Source organism: Aspergillus mulundensis (assembly GCF_003369625.1).
Source record: "Aspergillus mulundensis strain DSM 5745 chromosome Unknown scaffold_20, whole genome shotgun sequence".
Taxonomy (NCBI): Eukaryota; Fungi; Ascomycota; class Eurotiomycetes; order Eurotiales; family Aspergillaceae; genus Aspergillus; species Aspergillus mulundensis.
In genome coordinates this window covers 330,935-351,982 of record NW_020797908.1, presented here as the reverse complement: position 1 = coordinate 351,982, position 21,048 = coordinate 330,935, and the positions used below count along the sequence as shown (strand labels likewise).

At 39.2% G+C, this 21,048-nt stretch overlaps 6 protein-coding genes across 6 annotated transcripts; 3 read left to right on the top strand and 3 right to left on the bottom strand.

The window, feature by feature from the left end:
* Positions 1 to 460: 460 nt before the first annotated feature.
* DSM5745_11107 (DUF2423 domain-containing protein) lies at positions 461 to 941 on the top strand (the record flags this gene model as incomplete). The annotated part of the gene is made up of 3 exons (XM_026753123.1): positions 461 to 644; positions 696 to 737; positions 796 to 941. 3 exons carry the CDS (start codon positions 461 to 463, stop codon positions 939 to 941), a joined length of 372 nt encoding a protein of 123 aa, XP_026598313.1.
* A 653-nt stretch (positions 942 to 1,594) lies between these two features.
* On the top strand, positions 1,595 to 4,091 carry las21 (mannose-ethanolamine phosphotransferase LAS21; the record flags this gene model as incomplete). The annotated part of the gene is made up of 6 exons (XM_026753122.1): positions 1,595 to 1,788; positions 1,839 to 1,883; positions 1,937 to 2,416; positions 2,465 to 2,835; positions 2,892 to 3,911; positions 4,009 to 4,091. 6 exons carry the CDS (start codon positions 1,595 to 1,597, stop codon positions 4,089 to 4,091), a joined length of 2,193 nt encoding a protein of 730 aa, XP_026598312.1.
* A 554-nt stretch (positions 4,092 to 4,645) lies between these two features.
* DSM5745_11105 (uncharacterized protein) lies at positions 4,646 to 5,304 on the bottom strand (the record flags this gene model as incomplete). The annotated part of the gene is made up of 2 exons (XM_026753121.1): positions 4,646 to 5,048; positions 5,111 to 5,304. 2 exons carry the CDS (start codon positions 5,302 to 5,304, stop codon positions 4,646 to 4,648), a joined length of 597 nt encoding a protein of 198 aa, XP_026598311.1.
* Positions 5,305 to 6,732: 1,428 nt separating this feature from the next.
* On the bottom strand, positions 6,733 to 9,453 carry DSM5745_11104 (putative meiosis protein MEI2; the record flags this gene model as incomplete). The annotated part of the gene is made up of 13 exons (XM_026753120.1): positions 6,733 to 6,968; positions 7,022 to 7,127; positions 7,178 to 7,257; positions 7,309 to 7,352; positions 7,407 to 7,483; positions 7,556 to 7,586; positions 7,642 to 7,660; positions 7,713 to 7,779; positions 7,833 to 7,868; positions 7,922 to 8,281; positions 8,337 to 8,771; positions 8,824 to 9,214; positions 9,263 to 9,453. The coding sequence occupies 13 exons, from the start codon at positions 9,451 to 9,453 to the stop codon at positions 6,733 to 6,735; spliced, it is 2,073 nt and encodes a 690-aa protein (XP_026598310.1).
* Positions 9,454 to 10,667: 1,214 nt separating this feature from the next.
* Positions 10,668 to 13,288, top strand: DSM5745_11103 (Rab GTPase-binding exocyst subunit SEC15; the record flags this gene model as incomplete). Its single annotated transcript, XM_026753119.1, has 8 exons — positions 10,668 to 10,718; positions 10,780 to 11,772; positions 11,826 to 11,957; positions 12,015 to 12,116; positions 12,165 to 12,271; positions 12,338 to 12,473; positions 12,527 to 12,976; positions 13,034 to 13,288. 8 exons carry the CDS (start codon positions 10,668 to 10,670, stop codon positions 13,286 to 13,288), a joined length of 2,226 nt encoding a protein of 741 aa, XP_026598309.1.
* Positions 13,289 to 13,804: 516 nt separating this feature from the next.
* Positions 13,805 to 14,811, bottom strand: hapE (CCAAT-binding factor complex subunit HapE; the record flags this gene model as incomplete). Its single annotated transcript, XM_026753118.1, has 4 exons — positions 13,805 to 14,464; positions 14,519 to 14,575; positions 14,636 to 14,649; positions 14,730 to 14,811. The coding sequence occupies 4 exons, from the start codon at positions 14,809 to 14,811 to the stop codon at positions 13,805 to 13,807; spliced, it is 813 nt and encodes a 270-aa protein (XP_026598308.1).
* Positions 14,812 to 21,048: the final 6,237 nt, after the last annotated feature.

The following is a 21,048-nucleotide window of genomic DNA, read 5'->3' as shown; positions in this document are numbered from 1 at the left end:
AGGTTTTGACCAGAGCAATCACGCTTTGGAGCTCAGATGCCTGGCCAGAGGCCATCTTTAGGACGAATTCTCCAGAGTAGGTGTTAATGTTTGAAGATGTGGAACTCTAGAAAATCCCGGAAGGTGTGATTTAACGACGAAAGCTTCTTCTGACCAGATCCATTAAGAGACATCTCAATTTCAGACCTTCAAGTATGGCAAGTGCGATAACGAGTACAAGAATGCCGTTGCGCTCATTTCAAAGTTCCTAGCAAATCAACTTCTATCCAGCGACGAGTACGGAGGTGGCTCCGATCGGATGACATAAGGCCTGGCCCGGTGTTCGCCATCCGTTGTGATACAAAAACTTTTTTCTTACAGACTTACACAGCAACTCCGCGATTTTCGATCAATCGACCTTCCCTCAAACATATCATATTTATCGCTGAATTATCAGTCCCCTATAGACTACGACATCACAATGGCGAAGAGCGTCCGGGCAAGTGTGCAAAAGCGCAACAAGGCAAAACTTCGCTCTACAGTTTTCGGGCCTGCTGTAGATGCCCGAACCGAAAGATTGTCAGCAAAGCTTCAAGAGCTTGCCTCCCAGCCTAAGCCAAGCGCTACAGAAAAGTCGAAGAAGGACACAGGGGCCACAGATTTGGGTATGCGCCAATATATAATGGGCAAAGCTAGCCCTGACTAACAACATTTAGATACCCAGGCCGGCGACAAGACAACCCCAGAAAGCAGTGAAGGTAAACGAACGAACGAACGCGGATCCTTACCACGGTCCGGGCTGACTTCTCTATATAGCAATGGACATCGACTCCTCAGGAGGCAACGCGGGTAGTCGTTCGCAACGATCCGGACGAATTCAAAAGCGTCAGAGAAAGAATCGCTCTTCTATCGTTTTTAAACCCCACCCATCGAAAACCAACAAAGCGCCCAGGAAGAAGTGAACGATGCCCTTTTTTCTATGGCCTTCCGACGAAGACAGAGTGTTGTCCAACAACCCATTGGATTTCGATGGCCGTGTTCATTGTGGCTCGGTATATCACGAAAGGAGTTTCTGCCGACATTCAGCGATTGTCTAGAGCGTCCCTCTTGCGGCATCATGCCGATCAGAAGAGCAGCTGTGATCCCTAACAACCAGTTGAGCTCTAAACTTGCCACCATAGGTTGCTGCATTAGGACCGGCACATAAGTACGTCCTGCCCGGCGAAAGACGAGGCTGGCGGCGTCTTCTCGGGAAGTAAGCATGCTTCCAATGGTCGCGTTATCAACTTGAACTGGCTTAAATGCCACAGTGCTCGGTATCATATTTTTGAATTTTATGCAACCCTTCTTTTGTTTGACACATGAGTGCTTCTTATCCAAAACGGCCAGTTCTGGGAAGGGCCGGAAGGCCAAGAAAAAGCTTACGGTATCGATAAGCATGAAGCTGTTCAGTAGGGCAGGCGGTGAAAGTGACCATCTCTAAATCGGCCATAGAGTACTATATACAAGCAGTAAACTCCCATTAATGGATTCCGTCTGAATGTTACAGGTTGGCGACAGCCTGTTTTCAATTGTCTGCAAGTAAATGCTTGACCGACGTCCGCCAATGGCCAAGATGAAAGCCGTGCCAGCCAACTTGCTGGTATTCGCGGCCAATGTTCTCATACCTGTTGGTATCTTAGTATTCTCCTTTGGGTTTTTCCCTTATAAGCCTCTGATTCCTGGTCTGGCTACATTTGGAAGATCCGAATATGTGCCACCGAGGATCTTTGACAAGGTAATCTTCATGGTGGTGGATGCATTGCGGAGGTAAGTACTTGTATACCCCATACTCTTAAATACTTCACTAAGGGGAAAAGCGACTTCGTATTTTCGAACACCTCCGGGTTTTTATTTACTCAGAGGTTCGCATATCCTTCATTCAGCTTTCTCGAATACTCTTTGACCTGCCTGCTAGTCTTATACGATCTGGTGCTGCGATCCCTTTTACTGCTTATGCAGGCTCCCCAACTGTCACCATGCCACGATTGAAGGCTATAACCACAGGATCAGTGCCTTCATTTCTTGATGTTATCCTTAATATAGCAGAGTCAGACACATCATCAACTCTTGCATATCAAGACACGTGGCTGGCCCAAATCAAAGCGAAAGGGGACCGACTAGTAATGTATGGGGACGACACCTGGCTAAAGCTGTTTCCCGGAATGTTCAGCAGGGCAGATGGGACGACAAGTTTCTTTGTATCAGTCAGTCGCACTCTTCTATTTACTCAGTCTGTACTTCCAAGAAAACTGACCTTCTTCCCCCAGGACTTCACCGAAGTAGACACCAATGTGACTCGTCATATTCCTAATGAGCTTGCTCAGCATGATTGGTCCTGCCTGATAATGCATTACTTGGGCTTAGATCATATTGGACACAAAGCTGGGCCACAGAGGTGAAATCTGCCAGTCCTTTCACTGACTTCATTCTAATTCTTGCACAGTTCATTCATGATACCCAAACAGAATGAAATGGACTCGATTGTCACGCAGGTATATGGAGCAATAGAGCAGAAGCCCCATCTACAGTCAACCCTCTTCGTCCTTTGCGGTGACCATGGGATGAATGACGCTGGGAACCATGGTGGTTCTTCAGCAGGTGAGACCTCACCTGCCCTCCTCTTCATATCGCCGAAGTTGCAGAGCTTGGGGGCCGGTAGAGATAGCCCTGTCGATGCAATAGATGAGCTGCAGTACTATCGTACTGTGGATCAGACCGATATTACCCCGACTCTAGCGGGCCTTCTTGGGCTGCCCATCCCATTGAATAGCCTCGGCGTGTTCATCCCTGAGCTTCTAGATATGTGGCATCTTGGTAAGAGACATCCATTACTATTTCGTTATCTACTGACACCGCCCCTTGTGGTATAGGCTCCCAGAGAATACAGTTGCTCAACCAGAACGCTAAACAGTTCCTGAGAATTCTTAAAGAGACTCATTCAGCCCACAGCTTTGATGATAGCACAGTGCCCTCTAATTGCTATGCGGGCTCGCAGAGTGGTCTGGATGAAGTCCAATGCGCTTGGTCCCGAGCACAGAGATTGCTTCGTCAGGATGATGCAGCTACAGCACATAGCATTCATGTCCAGGCCGAGATTGAAACGGCACTATTACATTTCCTTGAAGTCTCCCAGGAAGTGATGAGCGGCGCTGCTAGCAATTATGATGTTATGCACCTCTTACTAGGTACTTGCATTACGGGCCTTGCGGTCTTGTTCTCTTTCCCTGACACGTATAAAGCGCTCTCAGGTCATCGGCATTCGGGGCTGTTCCTGGTGGCATGCATGCTGCTGTACGGTGCCATGATGTTTGCTAGTAGTTATGTCGAAGAAGAACAACAATTTTGGTATTGGATATCTACGGGATGGGTCTTCTACCTGCACGTCAGGTCGTTTGAATCTCAACAAAAAGCTCCCCCTCAGGCTGCCAACCAATCAACCCATTCTGCGGCATATCTCTCCCACACGATGGGCGTTTTTATCTTAGCAATCTCTCACCGGATTTTGAGACGTTGGAATCAGACTGGTCAAAAATTTACTGCTGAACCCGATCTTGCCCGGATATACTTTCCAAGCCATCAGGGCAGCCTTTGGTTCTTGGTGGGATTGACATATGCTGATGTTTGTCTGAACCTGATAAACGACCTTACTCCATCATTCATTTGGCCTCTGCTCTGTCTCGCGGTAACGGCCACATGTTTCACGTTCAAGTTGGTTTTCGCGGCGTCGGAGTCGCCTGAACTTCTCGATGAAACCGCGGTCCGAAGCGTCGCAGCCTTACTTAATGGAATACCGCTTGTCCTATATGCGCGTGTTGCAATGGGCGGCATTGTCTTGCTACTTCTAGCATCCAGATTCATCGCAAAAAGCAGCCACTCCCCTCATAGACGAAGTAAGCGCTGCATTCCAGGTGCGCATACATGCTGACCAAACTAGCATCTCCAAGCACAGTATATCTCGACGCTTTGACTCTTTTTTTCCTCACCCAGTCAAGGGTAACCAATATCCCGATCTTCCTGATTCTCAGGTTGCAACTCAAGGTTCTGGCAACGATGAACCTAACATCTGTTGAGCTCGCTGTGACGTCCTTGCTCATGCAGTATACCACCTTCTTTGCGTTTGGTGGCTCCAATGCTATATCATCCATTGACCTCTCCAATGCATATAATGGGATTGGTGATTACAACGTCATTCTAGTCGGCATTTTGACATATGTGAGCAATTGGGCTGGTCCGATATGGTGGATATCTGCCGCCAAACTTCTGAAGGCAGAGCGAACCCGGGACGAAATCCGGACTCACATAGCGCTTCTGACTTTCCAAGTGGCCGCTATGCTGATTTCTGTTATGGCCGCGTGTACGGCTTTGAGGACCCATCTTTTCATTTGGACAGTATTTTCGCCCAAGTACCTATACACAATGTCCTGGGCAACTATTCATCACTTTGCGGTGAACGTGCTAGGTGGGGTTTATCTGTGACTTCTCGCCATCCTCTAGCAGTTACGCGGAGCATGCCTGGGTGAGATATAGTATTATGTATATGATCGTTGAATATGGGTTGGAAAGCGTTTTTCTTGGGTCTCGTCAGTAGTAACTTTCAACGAGATGTTACCGGACAAATTTCATTTTAGGTATCACAAAGCCCGTCAAAAAGGTCATCTATCGCATTCTTCTTCTGTTTCTTCTTCTTCCTTGATTTCGCCGTGACCAAAATCTTGGAGTCACCGAATTCGCTAGTCTTGGTTGGGGGTATCTCTCCCAAAATCGGCCGTTGAAGAGTCTGCTTCATTTCAAAGCCTTGGACAGCTTCTAGATCCCCCAGTGTCCGTGGCAAGGCTTCCCCAATGTCCTCTATCATCTTCGGAAGATTTCTGTAGAACGTGGGTACGGATTCACGGTTGTTTTCTACCGGGAATTGCAATTTGAGTTCCTTATCAGCTCCCGTTGACTTCGAAAGCTGCGCAAGAGTAGCGAGGAGCACAGTGCCGAGCGTAGAGAACTGAACATCTGCTACAACTACCGAAAAGGCCCTGCGATTTGATATCAGTAAGCGTCTAAGAAAGACGGGTAGGGTAGCACCAAAAGAACTCACAAGTAACATCTTGGCAAAATCCGATCTGCCAAATAACGTTTATAAGTTTCGCCGGAGGAACGAGAAATTTCTTGGTCTTCTGGGCTTAATGACAGAGCGAGATTCCGAACAGCTCGCTTCAAGATAGAGAGCCATTTCCACCATTTTGCTTTTCCATGTTGGTTTCTATTGTGGTGGGATATCAAATGAAGCATGGAGTATATACGGAAGAGCTCATCTTTATCCATCAGTGCTTCTTGTCACCTAGCTCAGGAAAACGGGCCAGAAATCTACCATGCACGCAGCTAAGATAGGTAGTAGTAGAAGCCTAGCTGGGGTGGTCCAAGGATGTTCTGTGTAGATAAGAAAGACTGTGGAGCGGGATACCGGTAAGCATGACATGGTCGGCTCGGTTCGAACTCCGAGATCATGAAATGCACTAAAAAATAAGAAACCCAGGCTTGCCCCATTATTATTCCCCTCACCACCGTACTCTTTAGGTCCAACTCTGGACTCCGTTCCATAAGTTATACTCGTCACTTCGCTGAGCCCGACCGCCTGGTGGCGGTTGGTCAGCCCCAGCCATATAAAAACACCACCTTAATAAAAATATTAAATTTGTATGGGATTCCCATATAAATCTAATTTTTAGTTTTTTAATAATAACTTCACAACTAGACTATATATAAATCTAAAAAGAAAAGTATTTTGTAAAGAATAATTTTCTTTATTATATAGACTTTTTAAAAGTTTAAAAATATTAAAATTTAACATATTAATAAAGAAAATGTAAAAATATAGGTGCAGGAATATACTATTTAAAAAACTAGATAAAAAATATATATATTTTATTTTATATTTTTATAGAGTATTTTATATTATAATATAAAAAATTTTATTTTAAAGTCCCTAGATGCGTGGTTATTAAGTTATTATTAAAAAATTAAAAATTAAATTTATATGGGAATCCTATACAAATTTAATATTTTTATTAAGGTGGTGTTTTTATATGGCTGGGGCTGACCAACCGCCCCTTAGGGCGGTCGGGCTTAGCGAAGTGACAAGCAGCTTCCATCTGACCATCATCCATAGCACGTCTGAAGACTCTAGACTTCGATCTCCGGGTTGGGCTAACTTCGGAATTACCATTGATTCGTCCACTGGTAGGTACTCAACTCAGACTCGTCGTCTTCCTATCTTCATGATATTCTATTAACATTGAATCAAAATAGCACTTTTCAATTCAGACTATTCTAGTGAGCTAGCTGCAGAACAAGCCACCGAATGTTTCCTCATTTTCTTCGTACTATCCGCATCGTTAGCGTCCATCATTATGTACTCTGTAAACCTCACATTTGACTTCCCAACGGAGATGAACCCAACATTCCGACTCAGACCGAGACACCACAACCAAGCCAATCTGGGCGTAGAATGGCTTTCTCTCATGAATCAAAACAGTTGGTAGCCCCTCTCCAAGCCCGTAATGCACTCGGAACAAGAAAACAAATATGGAAAAGCGGTTAAAGAACACGAACAGATGCAGCAGATGGAGAAAATATTGTACCACGGAGTACACTCTTGTACACTAACATACCGACGCCCCTTGAATCTGCGAACGGGGCCCTTTGTCATGAACAGGGAAATCAGGAGGTTTTAGGACCATGCTCGGAGATCGGCGAATCATACCACATTTTCATCCCGGGGTAAGTGCAAGGAGCGCTTTTCAGGCCGTTTCCCACAGCACTAAAGGGGCGTCTAGGGGCGAGAGTCCGAACGTAAACTATCTCTCGTTCGGCCGCAGTCGTTCCTCGATCAAATTGAGAGCGGCGGCGGCGCTGCTCATCTCGATACTGCTGCCCAACTCGTGGTGCAAAGAGGCCTGGCGTGGTCAGTTCGATAAGCAGTAATCATTGAAAGCTACCAGACACTGACCGACGTGCTCCGCGTTCTCGATACTGCGGCGCATCTTCGAAGGGTTATCGGGTCCAGGGAAACGATCCTCCTTTCCGGCAAGTGATCCAGTGCCAGTGTGAAAAATCTGCCATCATGGATAAGTCAACACGTCTTCCAATAAGAAGCACATCATACCTTTGGGCGAAATGATGGATGTTCGAGCATCACCGAACTATTGCGGAACTTTTGAACCAAGCAGTCCTTACCCTGGATGGCTGCTCAAGTTCAGAACAAGGAAGCATAGGCAGGGCTAAAAGATCACGGACTTGCGTATGACACTTCTGCGACCTTGTCGCTGTTGAAGCAGTTCCTGTGCATGGTATTAATGTCGCTGCCTATTTATACCCTAACCCTTAAAACATACCATGTGCGCCCTGCTCGCGCTTTGACAAACTTAAGCTTTGTAAGATTATACTCTGCGAGATTTAGAAGCTCAGGAGACTGACATCAATGATATCGATTGGCTTGTAGATTGTTAGCTCTGTACTGAGGGTAAGGATCATCAAAACCCACATCCTCGAAGTTGATGAAAGCATAACCGACGCTAGGACAAGGGAGTCAGTAAGACTAGACACATACACCATGGCATCCCAACATACTTGCAATTATTGGCGAAATCTATATCAAACCAGTCAACAATGGAAGGAGCTCAAGTGACAAATATACTCACCAATACGCAGATACATGAAGTCATATTTCCCGTGGCTTGTCTCGTCAACGATGGCTTTGAGCATGGTCTTGATAGGTCAGACAGCATTTCAAGCGACCTTTGTTTTATTCAGACACTTACCTGATCAATTTTGTTGGGAATGTTTCGGAGCATTATCTGTCATCGACTGTTGAGCAAACCTAACTTGAAATGGAGATCTAGGCACATACGGTGGTACGGACATCCAAGCCAAGGCGAATCCGCTCAACATCGACAGCATTTTGGTTCGTTAAGCGTAAATCGGGATAGCGGGTGATCTCGCGGCGTGGAGAGGGTAGAATTCTTTCCCCCGCCCTCGTCATCCAATCCATTAATCCAGCATGCTCACCGGATGGGATTGTGGAACGGCCGGTAGGGCTAAGTTCCATGTAAGGAGCACGGTCGTGCCGAGGTGAGACCCACGGCGCATCTTTATGATAAGAGGTATCCATACAGGGTACGCTTTTCTTTACAGAGCATGGGCTCTGGGGAGAAGGGTAGGCTTCACTCTCTACATCTGGCTTGAAGAATGAAACCTCAACAACGCAATCCTTCCGAAGAACTATTATTAGTACGTCAGCTGTAGGTTGAATGACCGTCACTCACATCCACAGAAGTCCCATTGAGGGTCGTCATGACATTTTCAGCGTCTCGGGTATTGAAGTACTCGATGTGAAATTCGGCAATATTCTCTTGACCAGAGAGTAAAGGAGTGAAGCTCTGGATATCCCCAAACGTCATAGCGAGTGTTTCCAATGATCGAGCCACCGTATGTTGATTTAAGCCCGGATTTCGGCTGTCGTAGTAGACAGTTGCAATCAGCTGTCCTTCATAATCGGAAGTTTGAGGAAGCAGGGCCGGGTCCAGATGTTGCACGTACTCCTTGGGAGTAAGCGAAACGACTCTCCATTCTGGACGAAGAAGGCGGACTTTTTCAACTGCCTTTTTCGCTTCGCGGCAATCGGTAAAGGAGGCAAATACTTTGCCTTTAGAGCTCAACTCGGAAAGAATGGGACCTTTGAGAGAGGTGAATTCACGCCGCTGCATATCATTATTCCATCTGCGGAAAGAAAAAGAAAGAAAAAACACTCACATTGAAAAACCCAGCCAGAGACATATAAGTTAGACTAGTCGGAACATTCTCGATAAGTAAGGCCCGAGTGTGTTTGTCCTGTTCATTGTCTCCATGGCCAGGCTCGGGAGAAGTGCGATCCTTTTGGACTCTATCGCTCCCAATTGCACCATATGCTGGTAGGGGCCGCTCTAGGCGGCTCGTAGAAGGAGCTACTGTTGCACTGGAGTCGACATTGGAGCTGGCTGCCAGAAGACCGATGCTGCTAGGGGGTGGCTCCTTGTTCACATAGTGAGCGCGGTTCAAACTCATCAAATCCCCCAGTCCAATGGGAGTAAAGCTCGCTGCGGTTGGAGAGAGTTGTGGCCGAGTGGACACATTTGTAGAGACAAGAAAAGGGTCCGAAGAAGCGCTACAAGCCGTCAACGACTGTCTAGTATCTCAGTGTCCATTTACTTACTTTGAGAAGAACTGCTTAAATCCCGTCCAGTCATCCAATGGACCGCATGTACTCGATTCAGAAAGTGCTTTGATGCGCACGTCTTCTGGGGAGAAGGCAGTGAGTTTCGTATCCGGTGATCCATTGGGAGAAGCAACCCCGTCTGTAGAGCTTGGGCTGCTCAGCCCACGAGAAGAGTCAGTCCCTCTCATATTGAGGGTCAGGGCCAGCGACTCTCCAAAAGGCTTGAAATGTGTTCTTCCACAGAGGCACTGTGCAACTGTGTTAGAGGGGCCAGACAATAAAGCTCAGAAGTAGTTTGCCTGCGTGAGTAATTGAGCTTCTGAATTAAAGATTAAAGGAGGTGTTTGTGGTAGAGCATGCTGGGATCCATTCAACACAGGGTTGCTGGTTGGCTACTCCACACAGTGATGGTAGAATGAGCAAGAAAGCAAGAAGAGAGACTAAGTGAATATAGTTCAAACCAGAATGTAATGCAATGTGGAGAGAAATGAGCACTGGCTCAAACATGCTATATCAGCCAGTCATGGCATAGTTCTTCTGGCTACCTCAGAAGAAAGTCATGCACCATTACTTGAGCCACTTTGCTTGCTTTCTTACCAGTTGGTTAGGTTTATCAGAGAAAGTCCTACCAGGAGCACTGCATCTTCATATCTGGTCTGGTGTGCAGTCCCAGGTAGGAACTAGGTGCCCTAGGTCGACACATATTCAGCATGAATTCAGCAGAATATACACATGAAAAGCTTCAATTCAGGTTCTTCATACAGCAGCTTGGTTCTTGTCGGTGGTTCGTACAGCAACGGGCCGTAATAGACGGCTGCTGCTTGGAGTTGATATTGACATTTCCAAATCCAGTGAGATCATCTCATTTTGGAACGAAGACTACCTAAGCATAGTTAGACCACAAGGCACCAAATTCCCTTGATTTCAGCACGTATCACGACGATTCCCTGCTCGGGAAACATTTGTTTGTTCGTGGCTCGCTGGAGTCCAGTACCTACCGATACTATCCTAGCGAAAGCAACGTTACTCTTCTTGTTGGTGTTGGAACAGGTGGCATAAGTATCTGAGATATTTAATGGCATATGACAGGGACAGTATGGCGTCAATGTGCAAAGCACATGCCATAGACGACACACCGGAGCATGAGATGGGATGATAGTATTATTAGAATTTCCAGCAACTTGCAAGGGTAGGCCCCACAGATAAGAGGATCGTTACGGTACCTATCGGTGTGGGGTGAGCTTCGCGGGTTAGTATCAAGTTAGCTTCTCCAACTCGCGCTGTTCACCACATCCTTCTTGTTTTTATTGCTGAAGGGTTGCCCTTGTATCTACTTAGAATTCGCCAGAGCAGTCTTTGGGCTATCCTCATAATCGCGCGGCTACCCGCAGCTCACCACAACATGCCATCCATGGTTCCGTCGCGAAGTGAGTCTACATATGTGTTAAATCAGGTTAGTGAGCCCATACCATATATGCTCCAAAGTCAAGCTAGCTAACGTGCTTGATCTGCAGCTGATTATATCACCTTCAGACACCGATCATCTAGATCAATTGATTCCTTCCATCAAAGAGTATAGCGTCGGCAACAAAACGTCCGAGCTACTGCGCTCTCTCTCCAAGTTTGCTAGCGACAAGGAGGCGGAAATTGAGACCATCTGCAATGCAAACCACCAAGAATTTGTCTCTTCAATCAATCAGCTGCTTCATATTAGGGAAGGTACTGTTAGTTTGACAGCGGAGATACTGGACCTCAATCAATCCATCCAGGCAAGCACGGAGAAGCTGGCCGAACAAAAGAAGGCCTTGGTAGAATCGCGAAGGCACCGTCAGAACATCGACGAGACATCACATGCGATTCAAGACTGTCTTGAAGTTCTCCGCCTTGCAAATCAGGTCCATGATCTCCTAGCGAAAAAGAATCATTACGCGGCACTTCGTGCCCTCGAAGAGCTACAAAATGTTCATCTTAAAGGGGTAACTCAATTTCAGATTGCGGATATGATTCAGCGCTCCGTACCAGCAACTCAAAGGGCCATAGCGGAGGCGGTAATGTCTGACCTGAACACTTGGCTTTACAGGATCCGAGAAATGTCGCAATATCTTGGGGAAATAGCCCTGTATCACACGGATTTGCGGAAAACAAGACAAAAGGAGCGCGCTACGAAAATGCCATACTTGGAGCATTTCAAGCTGAATTCCGCTATTGAACTGGTCTGCGACGAGCACGAAGAATATGACCTTTTGCAAAATGAAGAGCTTCAAGTCGATTTCACTCCGCTATTTGAGTGTTTACACATTCATCAGTCTCTAGGCCAGATGGAGAAGTTCAGGGTCGAATATGCAAATACCCGTCGTCGACAGAAGGAGCTTCTTATACCAGCCTCCATCACTCTAGTGGACGATGACGGAGCAAGTCTACATAATCTTCTGGAAGAAATGGCTGGCTTCGCAATCGTTGAGCGCGCTACCATGAAGAAAGTTCCAGACATGAGATATTCAGTTGATGTGAGTTCTCCTGTGTGACACGGTCTGCTTCCTGGTGCTAATAGACCCACTAGGTAGATGAGCTATGGGATTCAATGTGCCAGACTGCCGTGGGTCTAATATCAGCGGCCCTCCACGAGGTAGACAATGCCGAGAGTCTGCTTAAGATCAAGAACCTCATTGCCTTGTTCATGCAAACAATGAATGTATGTGCCCTAGCTGGTAATGATCTGAGTGAGTTTCACTAAAGTTCTGAACTACAGACCTGGGACTTTACGGTGGGAGCCTTTGATAACTTACTCCTGACCTTGTTCAGAAAATACGCCGAATTGCTCAAAAGACGGTTTAGCGATGATTTTCAGGAGGTAAGTGACGGAACTTGATGTTTCAAACATCTTGCTGATGTTACAAAGATTGTATCCACGGATGATTACATGCCCATGCCGATCCAGACGCCCGAGGAATTCGATAAGGTACTCAATGTAAGCTGGTACACTCCCAGTGAGCCGCAAGAACAAGCGTATGTTGTCTCCCATTTCTTGCGCAGTATATTACATCTTTATGGCGTACTGATGCATGCTATTAGGTTTCCCTGCGTCTTGCCCTTCTCGCAAATGTATCCATTATGCTGCATTGACATCCGAAATTTTCTCAATCAGTTCTACTTCTTCGCCAATGATGAATTCTCTAACCCCGGTATAATCGATGAGACTTTGAAGGATGTAAGAGCGCCCTGCAAGCTGAGGCGAGACAGTGAACTTACTAACTGTATCAGGCACTGGACGAACTGCTTTCCAGCAAAGTCTGTGACACTCTCATTGAGCGCCTGAATTCCCACTATCTGGGACAAATTGTGCAAATTCTTATCAACTTGGAGCATTTTGAGCATGCATGCCATGAGCTGGAGCTCTTGCTCGCTGCAGCCAGGTCACAGAGTTCCTCCAGCGATCCAATAGCCTTGAGAGCCACAGGCAAATTTCGAGACAACAAAAAGGCGGCCGAGAAACGCATCTTCGAGGTCGTCAATTCAAAGATTGATGATCTAATCGAGACAGCAGAATACGACTGGATGGCTATCGCCGCTCCTACAGAGCCGAGCAACTACATGCAAACCCTTACACGTTTCCTCTCCAACATCATGAATTCTACTCTCCTGGGACTTCCCAAGGAAATTAAAGAACTCATCTACTTCGATGCGCTCAGTCACGCATCGACCATGATTCTCGTACGTCGTCGCGTCGATGGGCTATGTTTCCATGGCGCCAGCTAACCGAACACCTAGGCACTCCCTCTCTCGTCAGAAGTGAAGCGCATTAACCCAAACGGGGTCATGGCTCTTGCCAAAGATGTTGAATATTTATACCAATTCGTTGATAGTCTCAACAACCCCATCCTTCGAGAGAATCTGGATGAGCTGCAGCAGACGGTTCAACTGATGCAAGCGGATAACGCGGATGAATTTTACGACATCTCCATGCGAAACAAAAAGTATGGGCGTGTAGATGCGATCAATGGCCCCGTGCTGTTGGAGAAGTAAGTGGCTAGCGTAAGCAATCCTGTCCGAACACACGTTAACTATTGCAGACTTACACGCACGGTTCAAAGTCCGGTGAAGATGGATAAATTCTCAACGCTATCATCAAGGTTCGGGAAGAAGTCCTAGTCCACAACGAATACGTCATCTCTACAATTTGGAGATCTGGGCATTTAACATGTTCAGAATTGTGCGAATCAAACTATAGTTCATAAAAACCATAGATCTCCTTAATAAGACACAGTATCCATCCCCGTACAAGTAACGCGAAGCCAGCTGCATAAGATCAATCAAAGTGGGTATTTCTCAACGTAGTCTCAAATTTCTAGAGCATAGGTATTGTCGTCTGCCCTGTGCCACTACGGTCAAATGGTTCCGCAGGAGTGATAATGCACCGCCTGATTCTGGCAGACAATCGATGATATTGTCAGTTTAATCACTGTGAATGGAAGATATACGGTTAGCGATATATCCAAGAAGGGAAGAGTCACAACGAGCATGCAGATCATGGGACTGTGATTAACCTGGAAACCGTACCTGTTGTGGGGGCAGGTGAGGATAAGCAGTATACATGCCCTCAAACATTTGAGTTTGAGGTTGGGCATATGCTGCTGTCGGGTCCGATTGCACCGCCCCCCCATACATCGTCTGCTGCCTGTATTCCTGGTCTTGGAGAGGGTGCTGTCCCAAAGAACCATAATCTGGCGGTGCCATATGATGTGGATGATGCTGAACACCGTGTTGAGTTGGCGGCAACTGGCCTGCAGCTGTAGGCCCTGCAGCTCCTGCTGGAGCACCTGCAGCCTGACTCGAGCGCTTCGCATGCGACGTAGCTTCCTCGCGGGGAACGATATCGATGAGAAAATCAAACATGTCAGACTTGGACAGCGCTGCTGCAATATCTGATCTCTGTAATGTTCTTCGCTTGTTGTCTTCAGCATGGATCCATGCCCTCATAGTCAATTCGGTGATGAAAACATCACAGCCCTTGGCAAACAAGATTGGGGCCTCTGCAGAGATCATTTTGACTTCTGGATCAGCCTTCATGACTTTCTTGATCCGGGCCAGCGGTAGTTGGTGGATTTTGTAATCATGGTTATCGGATTCAAGGTGGTTGATAACGTGCTGCCAATATGTCGTCAAGATATCACGCGCCGTCCCTTGCAAACCTTGGTTGACCTGGAGATAATAGTGCAATTAGCGAGGACGACAGAAAGGGATGGATATACCCACATTTGCCCATGTGCCAGTGTAGAGCTCAGCAACCGGAGCAAATCCTTGTGCAGCAAGCTATAGATGGTACAAGGTCAGCTCGACGACCCGAATCACGTTCGTCTAGGGAAGCCATACCGCGGCACTGGCTCCTAGGAACTACATTAGTTTTATGCCACGGTTGCTCAATTGATTTATGTATACGCAAAGCGCCATGAAAAGGGATAATTACCGTAGTGTCCACCTTGTCTCGTGTCGTACACGGGCTGCTGCCTCCCCTGCTGCTGTCCAGAAGTCTGCTGGGTTTGCTCCATGACCCTGAATGTCGTCTCCGAGGAACTAGTGGTCTGAAGCCCTTGGTCAAATGATGCGTAGATTCGTAAATTGGAATCTAAACGGGATACGGTGTAGCCACGCGATCGCCAGGAAAGAGTCTGTGTGAAAGCTTTAGACAACTAGTGTGCGATACAGAATAAATTGATATGTAGCGCGGTAGATTGCGCGCGACGCGAAGGAGATAGTTTATGATCAAGTAAGCCTGGGTTTGGTAACGTGGAGGAGTCAGCGTCGCAAAGCGCGCCAAGAACTAGCCTCTCAACTTTCAAGTGACGTTTGCCACGTACCAAGGCGCCTACTGTACTCGGTAGAGGCCAAGACTACCCGGGTTAAAACTATGAGTGGACTACAGAATATCAGATTACTGCTGTAGTAAGAAGATCATGAAATTCGATGGATTAGGAAGACAACTTAACTGGGATATCCCTGCTAAGGGAATGACTATTTACCACTACCAGCCTCCAGGCAATCAAACGCCCGTAGAAACTACACTAGTAGTAAAGTTGATTCCGAGCCATGAGGGGCAGACAAGTGGAGACACCTCGCACCTCTAGAACTTCGCGAGATCCCACAGAATAATAGATTATAGTACCTCCGTAGGACTCCGTACAGCAGTTGGCTTGGATATTCGTATACTGCCGACACCCCCCCCCACGCAAATAGCCCATTATTTGTAAGTAATTAATTTAGTTGTTTTTATATAATATATTTTATATATTATAAAATAAATACCTTTTTAAACTATATTTACTGCGCGCGCCGCACAGTAATAAAAAAATAATTTAAAAAAATATAAAGGTTATATAGGTATATTATATTAAATAATGAATTATATATAAATTAATATACTATATAATATATTAAGTTTTATAAAATAAAATAATAAAAATTAATAAATTATAAAAGGGGGGTAAATCACGTGGTTAATTAAAAAAAAAGTATTTATATTAATTTAGGAAAATTCAAAGTTAACTATTACTATATTTAAATATATATTTATTATTAAATATTAACTATTTACTAAAATAATAAATAACTTTAAAACTTTATAAATTTAAATATTAAAAAAACTTATATAAAGTAACCTAACCTTGCGCTTTTAATATTTATACTTTATTTTAGTTTTTATTATAATTTTATAGTATTACAAGCTTGCAAAGTTAAAAGTATAATTTAAAAAAGTAATATATAAAATTTTTAACTTTAATACTTGCTTTTAGCAAAGCTAAACTTTATATAATAACTTTTATATAAACTTAAGCCTACTAAAATTCAGTATATAAAAAAGGGGTATTTACTATTATTAAAAGTAAAGTTATTTAAAACTTTTTTTAATAATTTTATTTATTAGAATATTAATTTTTTTAATTATTTGGCCGTTTAAAGACCTTACCACTTATTATAATTATTTTTTATTAATCACGCCGGGTTTAAACTTATAAAAGCTAAATTTAATAAGGTTTAGCCTTAAATTGATAATATTTATTTTTTTAATAAAATATGTACTAGTACTTTAATAAATAAAACTATTATATATTATAAATATTACCTAGCTAGTAAAAGGGCGCAAAAGCTAGTAATTAAATTTAAAAATTACTTATATAAATAATAAAGTTAAAAACCTATTAATTATTTTTATTATATATATATTACCTATAAACACGGCGGTAATATTTTAATTACTTAATTTTTTTAAAAAAAAGTTATAATTATAAGCTCAAGGCTATTTACAAGCTTAATTTAGCTTTATAAGTAATAATAAAAAAAGCTATTAAAATATATTTTATAATAAACTATAGCGCTATTTTAAAAAACCTTAATAATTTTTAAACTAATAATTTTATTAATTTGAAAATTACTAAAAATATAAATATAAACCTTTATAATATTTATAACACCTAAAAAGGGTAATTACTATTTTTTTTAATTCTTTTAAAACAGGCGTTAAAAAAAGCTTTATAAAATAAATAAAAAAGCTTATAATTTTTTTAAAAATAAAAATAAAAATATTACTAGGCGCGCTTTTTAACTAACATAAATTATAGTATTATTATATTTACTAAGTAATAGGAATTAAACACGCTAAAAAAGCAAGATTTTATTTTTTTTAATAAATTTAACTTATAAAATAAATAAACTAAAGTACTATTTAATAATATTAATAATTCAAAATAAGTAAAAAGCCTATATTCCTGCTATCTTTATTTTTTATAATAACTAAAATATTACTATTATTATTAAAAATATTTAATAACTATAAGGTCCTTGGCCTTAGGAATTTGCAAATAATATGATAAGGTGTAATATACCTAAAAAAGATTTGTTAATAGTAATTTTAAAAAGAGTAGAAAAATTAAGATTAACGCTAAGGATTAAAACTCTAGCCTTATAAAAAATAAATATTTTTAGTGTATACTAAGTTAGCACCTAAGCTAACTTAGTTATTTATAAAAAGCTATCTATAAATATTTTTCATTTTTATAAAAGGGTTATGTATAGTATAATAGGCCTTATGTTGTGGTTGACCTAATTAATCCCACGCCATGGATGCTGACTTATATCTTAGTTATTTAAATAGTACCTTTACCATAGCAAGCCTTTATTATAATAAGCCTTTACTATAATATTAAAGCTTTATTATTTTTTTATCCTGCTTTTTAACTTTTTAAAACTTTTTATATAAAAATAATTCCCTAAGTTTATATTTTCTATTTTTTTTAATAAACTTGCTTACTTTTTTTTAAATTTAACTAACTAACCGGGCGACCGGGTGGCTTAATAACTAAATAATATAATTTATAATATTATAAACTTTTAAAAGTTTTTTCCAGCTGCTAAATTTAAGCAAAAGCAACCTAAATTAAATTATTAAACTTTACCTTTTAATTATTTAACTTTACCTTATAATCATACCTTTAATTTTACTACTTATATTTTTTAAACTATTAAAACTTTTACTTTTTTTCTGCTTATGCTATTATAAGCTTTTTTAATAATTTATATAAAATTATTATAAATATATATAACTTTTATTATTATTTATAGCACGGGTATACTAATAAGATCTTGCTAAAGTATTTAACTTAAATAAAATTTATTTTTTTTATTTTATTTAAATAAAAAACTAATTATTATTAGCAAGAATTGGTTAGAGTATATAATTATAAAAAAATTTAAATAATTAAATTTACTAATCTTAAGGTTTAATAGCAGCTTATAAAAAACTATAATTTATAATAGTAATTAACTTTTATTTAAATTTTACTACATTTTTTAAAGAAGAGAACGGTGTACCTTTAGCCTTTAAATATAATAAGTTAAAACTTTTAATGCMTTTTTACCTTATATTTATAGTATTTACTTTTTTTATTCTAAGCCTAAAATTAAAACTAATAGTAGTACTAGTTATAAATATAAATACTACCTTTTTATTCCTGGACATTCTTTAAATACCAGGCTTTAAAAAACTATTAAAAAAACTATTTTTATTATTAACTAACTTTTTAAATCTTTTATAATTCTTTTAGGGCTATAAAAAAATAAAAATAAAAATATATTTACTAAAAATAAAAACATGTATTTTTTAGTTTTAAATTTTTTATTTACATTAAATCTTCCAGATACTAAATATAATAAAATAGCAGGAAATAAAGCAGCGGGAAAGTAGCTAGTAATAATATAAAAAAATCTAGTTTTACTAGTTTTTTTAGTAGTAATTAATAATATTAGCTACCTTAATAACTTAAGTGGTTATAAATACTAATAATATTAATAATATTAATAAAAACGCCCCTAATAATAAGCAGGAAGCTAAAAATAATAAATCTTTTTATTAAAAAGTAGTAAATATTAAATTTTTTACCTAGATATGCTGCTTAACTAGGGTTTTAGTATAAAGGTAAAATAAGATAATAAGCCATATTTTTATAATATTTATATATTTATAATTTGGATTCGCAGTGTGTTAAAAACTAAAAATATTTTAAAAATATATTAAAACTTAAAAACTTGCCTAAAAATAGCTTATTAATATAATTTAAAGCTAAATTAGGTTTAACGCAGGGGACTTACTATATTTAATAATGAAAAAAACTAGTATAAGTAACTTAAAAAATAATTTAAATTACTAGCTAGCAAAGCAAGATTTAGGTTAAATAATTTATATTATATTATAATAAATATTTAAGCCAGGTGTTTTCCTATTACTTATATATTTGCTATAATAGTTTTAGCAAAGTAATATAAAAAGTTTAACTAGGAATTTTTATTAATATTAAAAGCTTAGTAAAACCTAAATATTTTTTTATAAAATATTATTAACAAGCCCTTAAAAAATAATATAATAATTACAAAATTTATAGGTATTTTATAAAAAAATTAAACTAATTGATTTAATAAGTTTTAACCATAAGCTTATTAGCTAGTATAAGCCTTTTATAAATATATTAAATAGCACTTATATAATAATTAAACCTAACCCTAGCGTGCTTTAATATAAAAACCTTTTTATTAGTGCATAAACCCAAACCCTTAATATTATATTTAATAAAAAAAACTTTTAGGAATAGGACCCACTAGCTAATATACTATAAAATAATTAGTTAGTTTAAATAGCTTAAAATACTTAAACGCCCATGTAGAACCACCCTGTAAGGCCTATCATACTGTATATAGCCCTTTTATAAGACTTAGAGATATCCGCGGATAGCTTTGCTCGCGGATAACTAAGTTAGCTTTAAGTACTAACTTAATATATATTAAGAATATTTAGCCTCCGCGAGGCTAGAAATCTAAACCTTAATATTAATTTTAATATTTTTATTTTTTTTAAAGATATTATATTTTATTATATTATTTATAAATCCTTAAGGCCAAGAACCTTATAATTTTAATACTTATTAATATATTTAATTTATTAAAAGTAACTTATATTTATACCATAAGTTATTTAAGTATTATTATAATAATTAAAAATAACCTTTTATAAAATTATTTAGGGAAAACCTATCCACCCCTTATAAATAAACTTATTTATAATTATAGAATAAAACCTAGGAAATAGTAATTTTAAAATTAATATACTTTTATAAAAAAATAATAGCTAAAACTATTTGCGGGTAATTAAAAAAATACTTATTTATTTAAAAAACTTAGTTTAAATAAGCTATGCCTGTAAGCCACGTGAATTAAAAAAGCTAAAAAAACAAAATAAATTATTTATAAGATTTATAAAAAGCTTTTAAAAAATAATTTATTTATAGGTTTTATAAGTAATCCTATTTTTTTATAAAAAAGACTGTTTATCTTATAGCTACCTAGTAAAAAACATAGTATAAAATTATTATTTATAGTAACTACTATACCTTTATAAAAAAGGTAAATATATTTAAAAAAGTAAATAGCTTTTTATAAAAAAATATTAAAATTTATAGTACTTTATTTAAATTTAGGTTTATAAAAATAATAGGCTATAAAGGTAAAAATCCTAAAATATTTAATTTAAAAAGCCCTTTATAAATTTTTTTAAATAATTAAAAGACCCTATAAACTAACTACATGTGGCGTGAAGTAAGGTATTATATATAACTTTTAATAATAAAAAGTTAAATTACATGTATCTATAATAATAAAAAAAGTAATAGTTAAAACTAGGTAATTAAAAAAATAAAATAAATACTATTTTTTATAAATATTTTTTAAATCTTACTTATTTATAATAAAGTAAAAGGTTTATAAATAACTATATTTTTTAAAAATACTTGCGGAACTAGTATCCCTAATTATTAAATTTTAGCTAAACCTTTCCTTTTTATAAGGTGTATTAAGCATTAATTTAAAGTTTATAAAAACTAATTTTTTATAAAACAAGTATAAGGGGTTTTTATAAAAAATAAGTAATTATAAGGTAAAAAAGCCTGCTTTTATAAAAAGTAAAAATAAAAATAAAAGCCTTAATATTATTATTGCAAGAAGATCGGGCATATTAAGCTAAAATACCTAAAATTTATAAAAAAAAAATAAAAAAGGTAAAAAATAAAAAGTAATATAAAAACCTTATAGTAGTAGTAGCTATTACTAGTAAATAATTTTAGTTAAATATAAATTAAGTTATTATAAAATAATTATTTTTATTTATAAAAATTATATTACTTAATAAAGTAATTATAAACTATAAGGCCTTTATAAACTATAAAAGTATTATAAAATTATTTTTT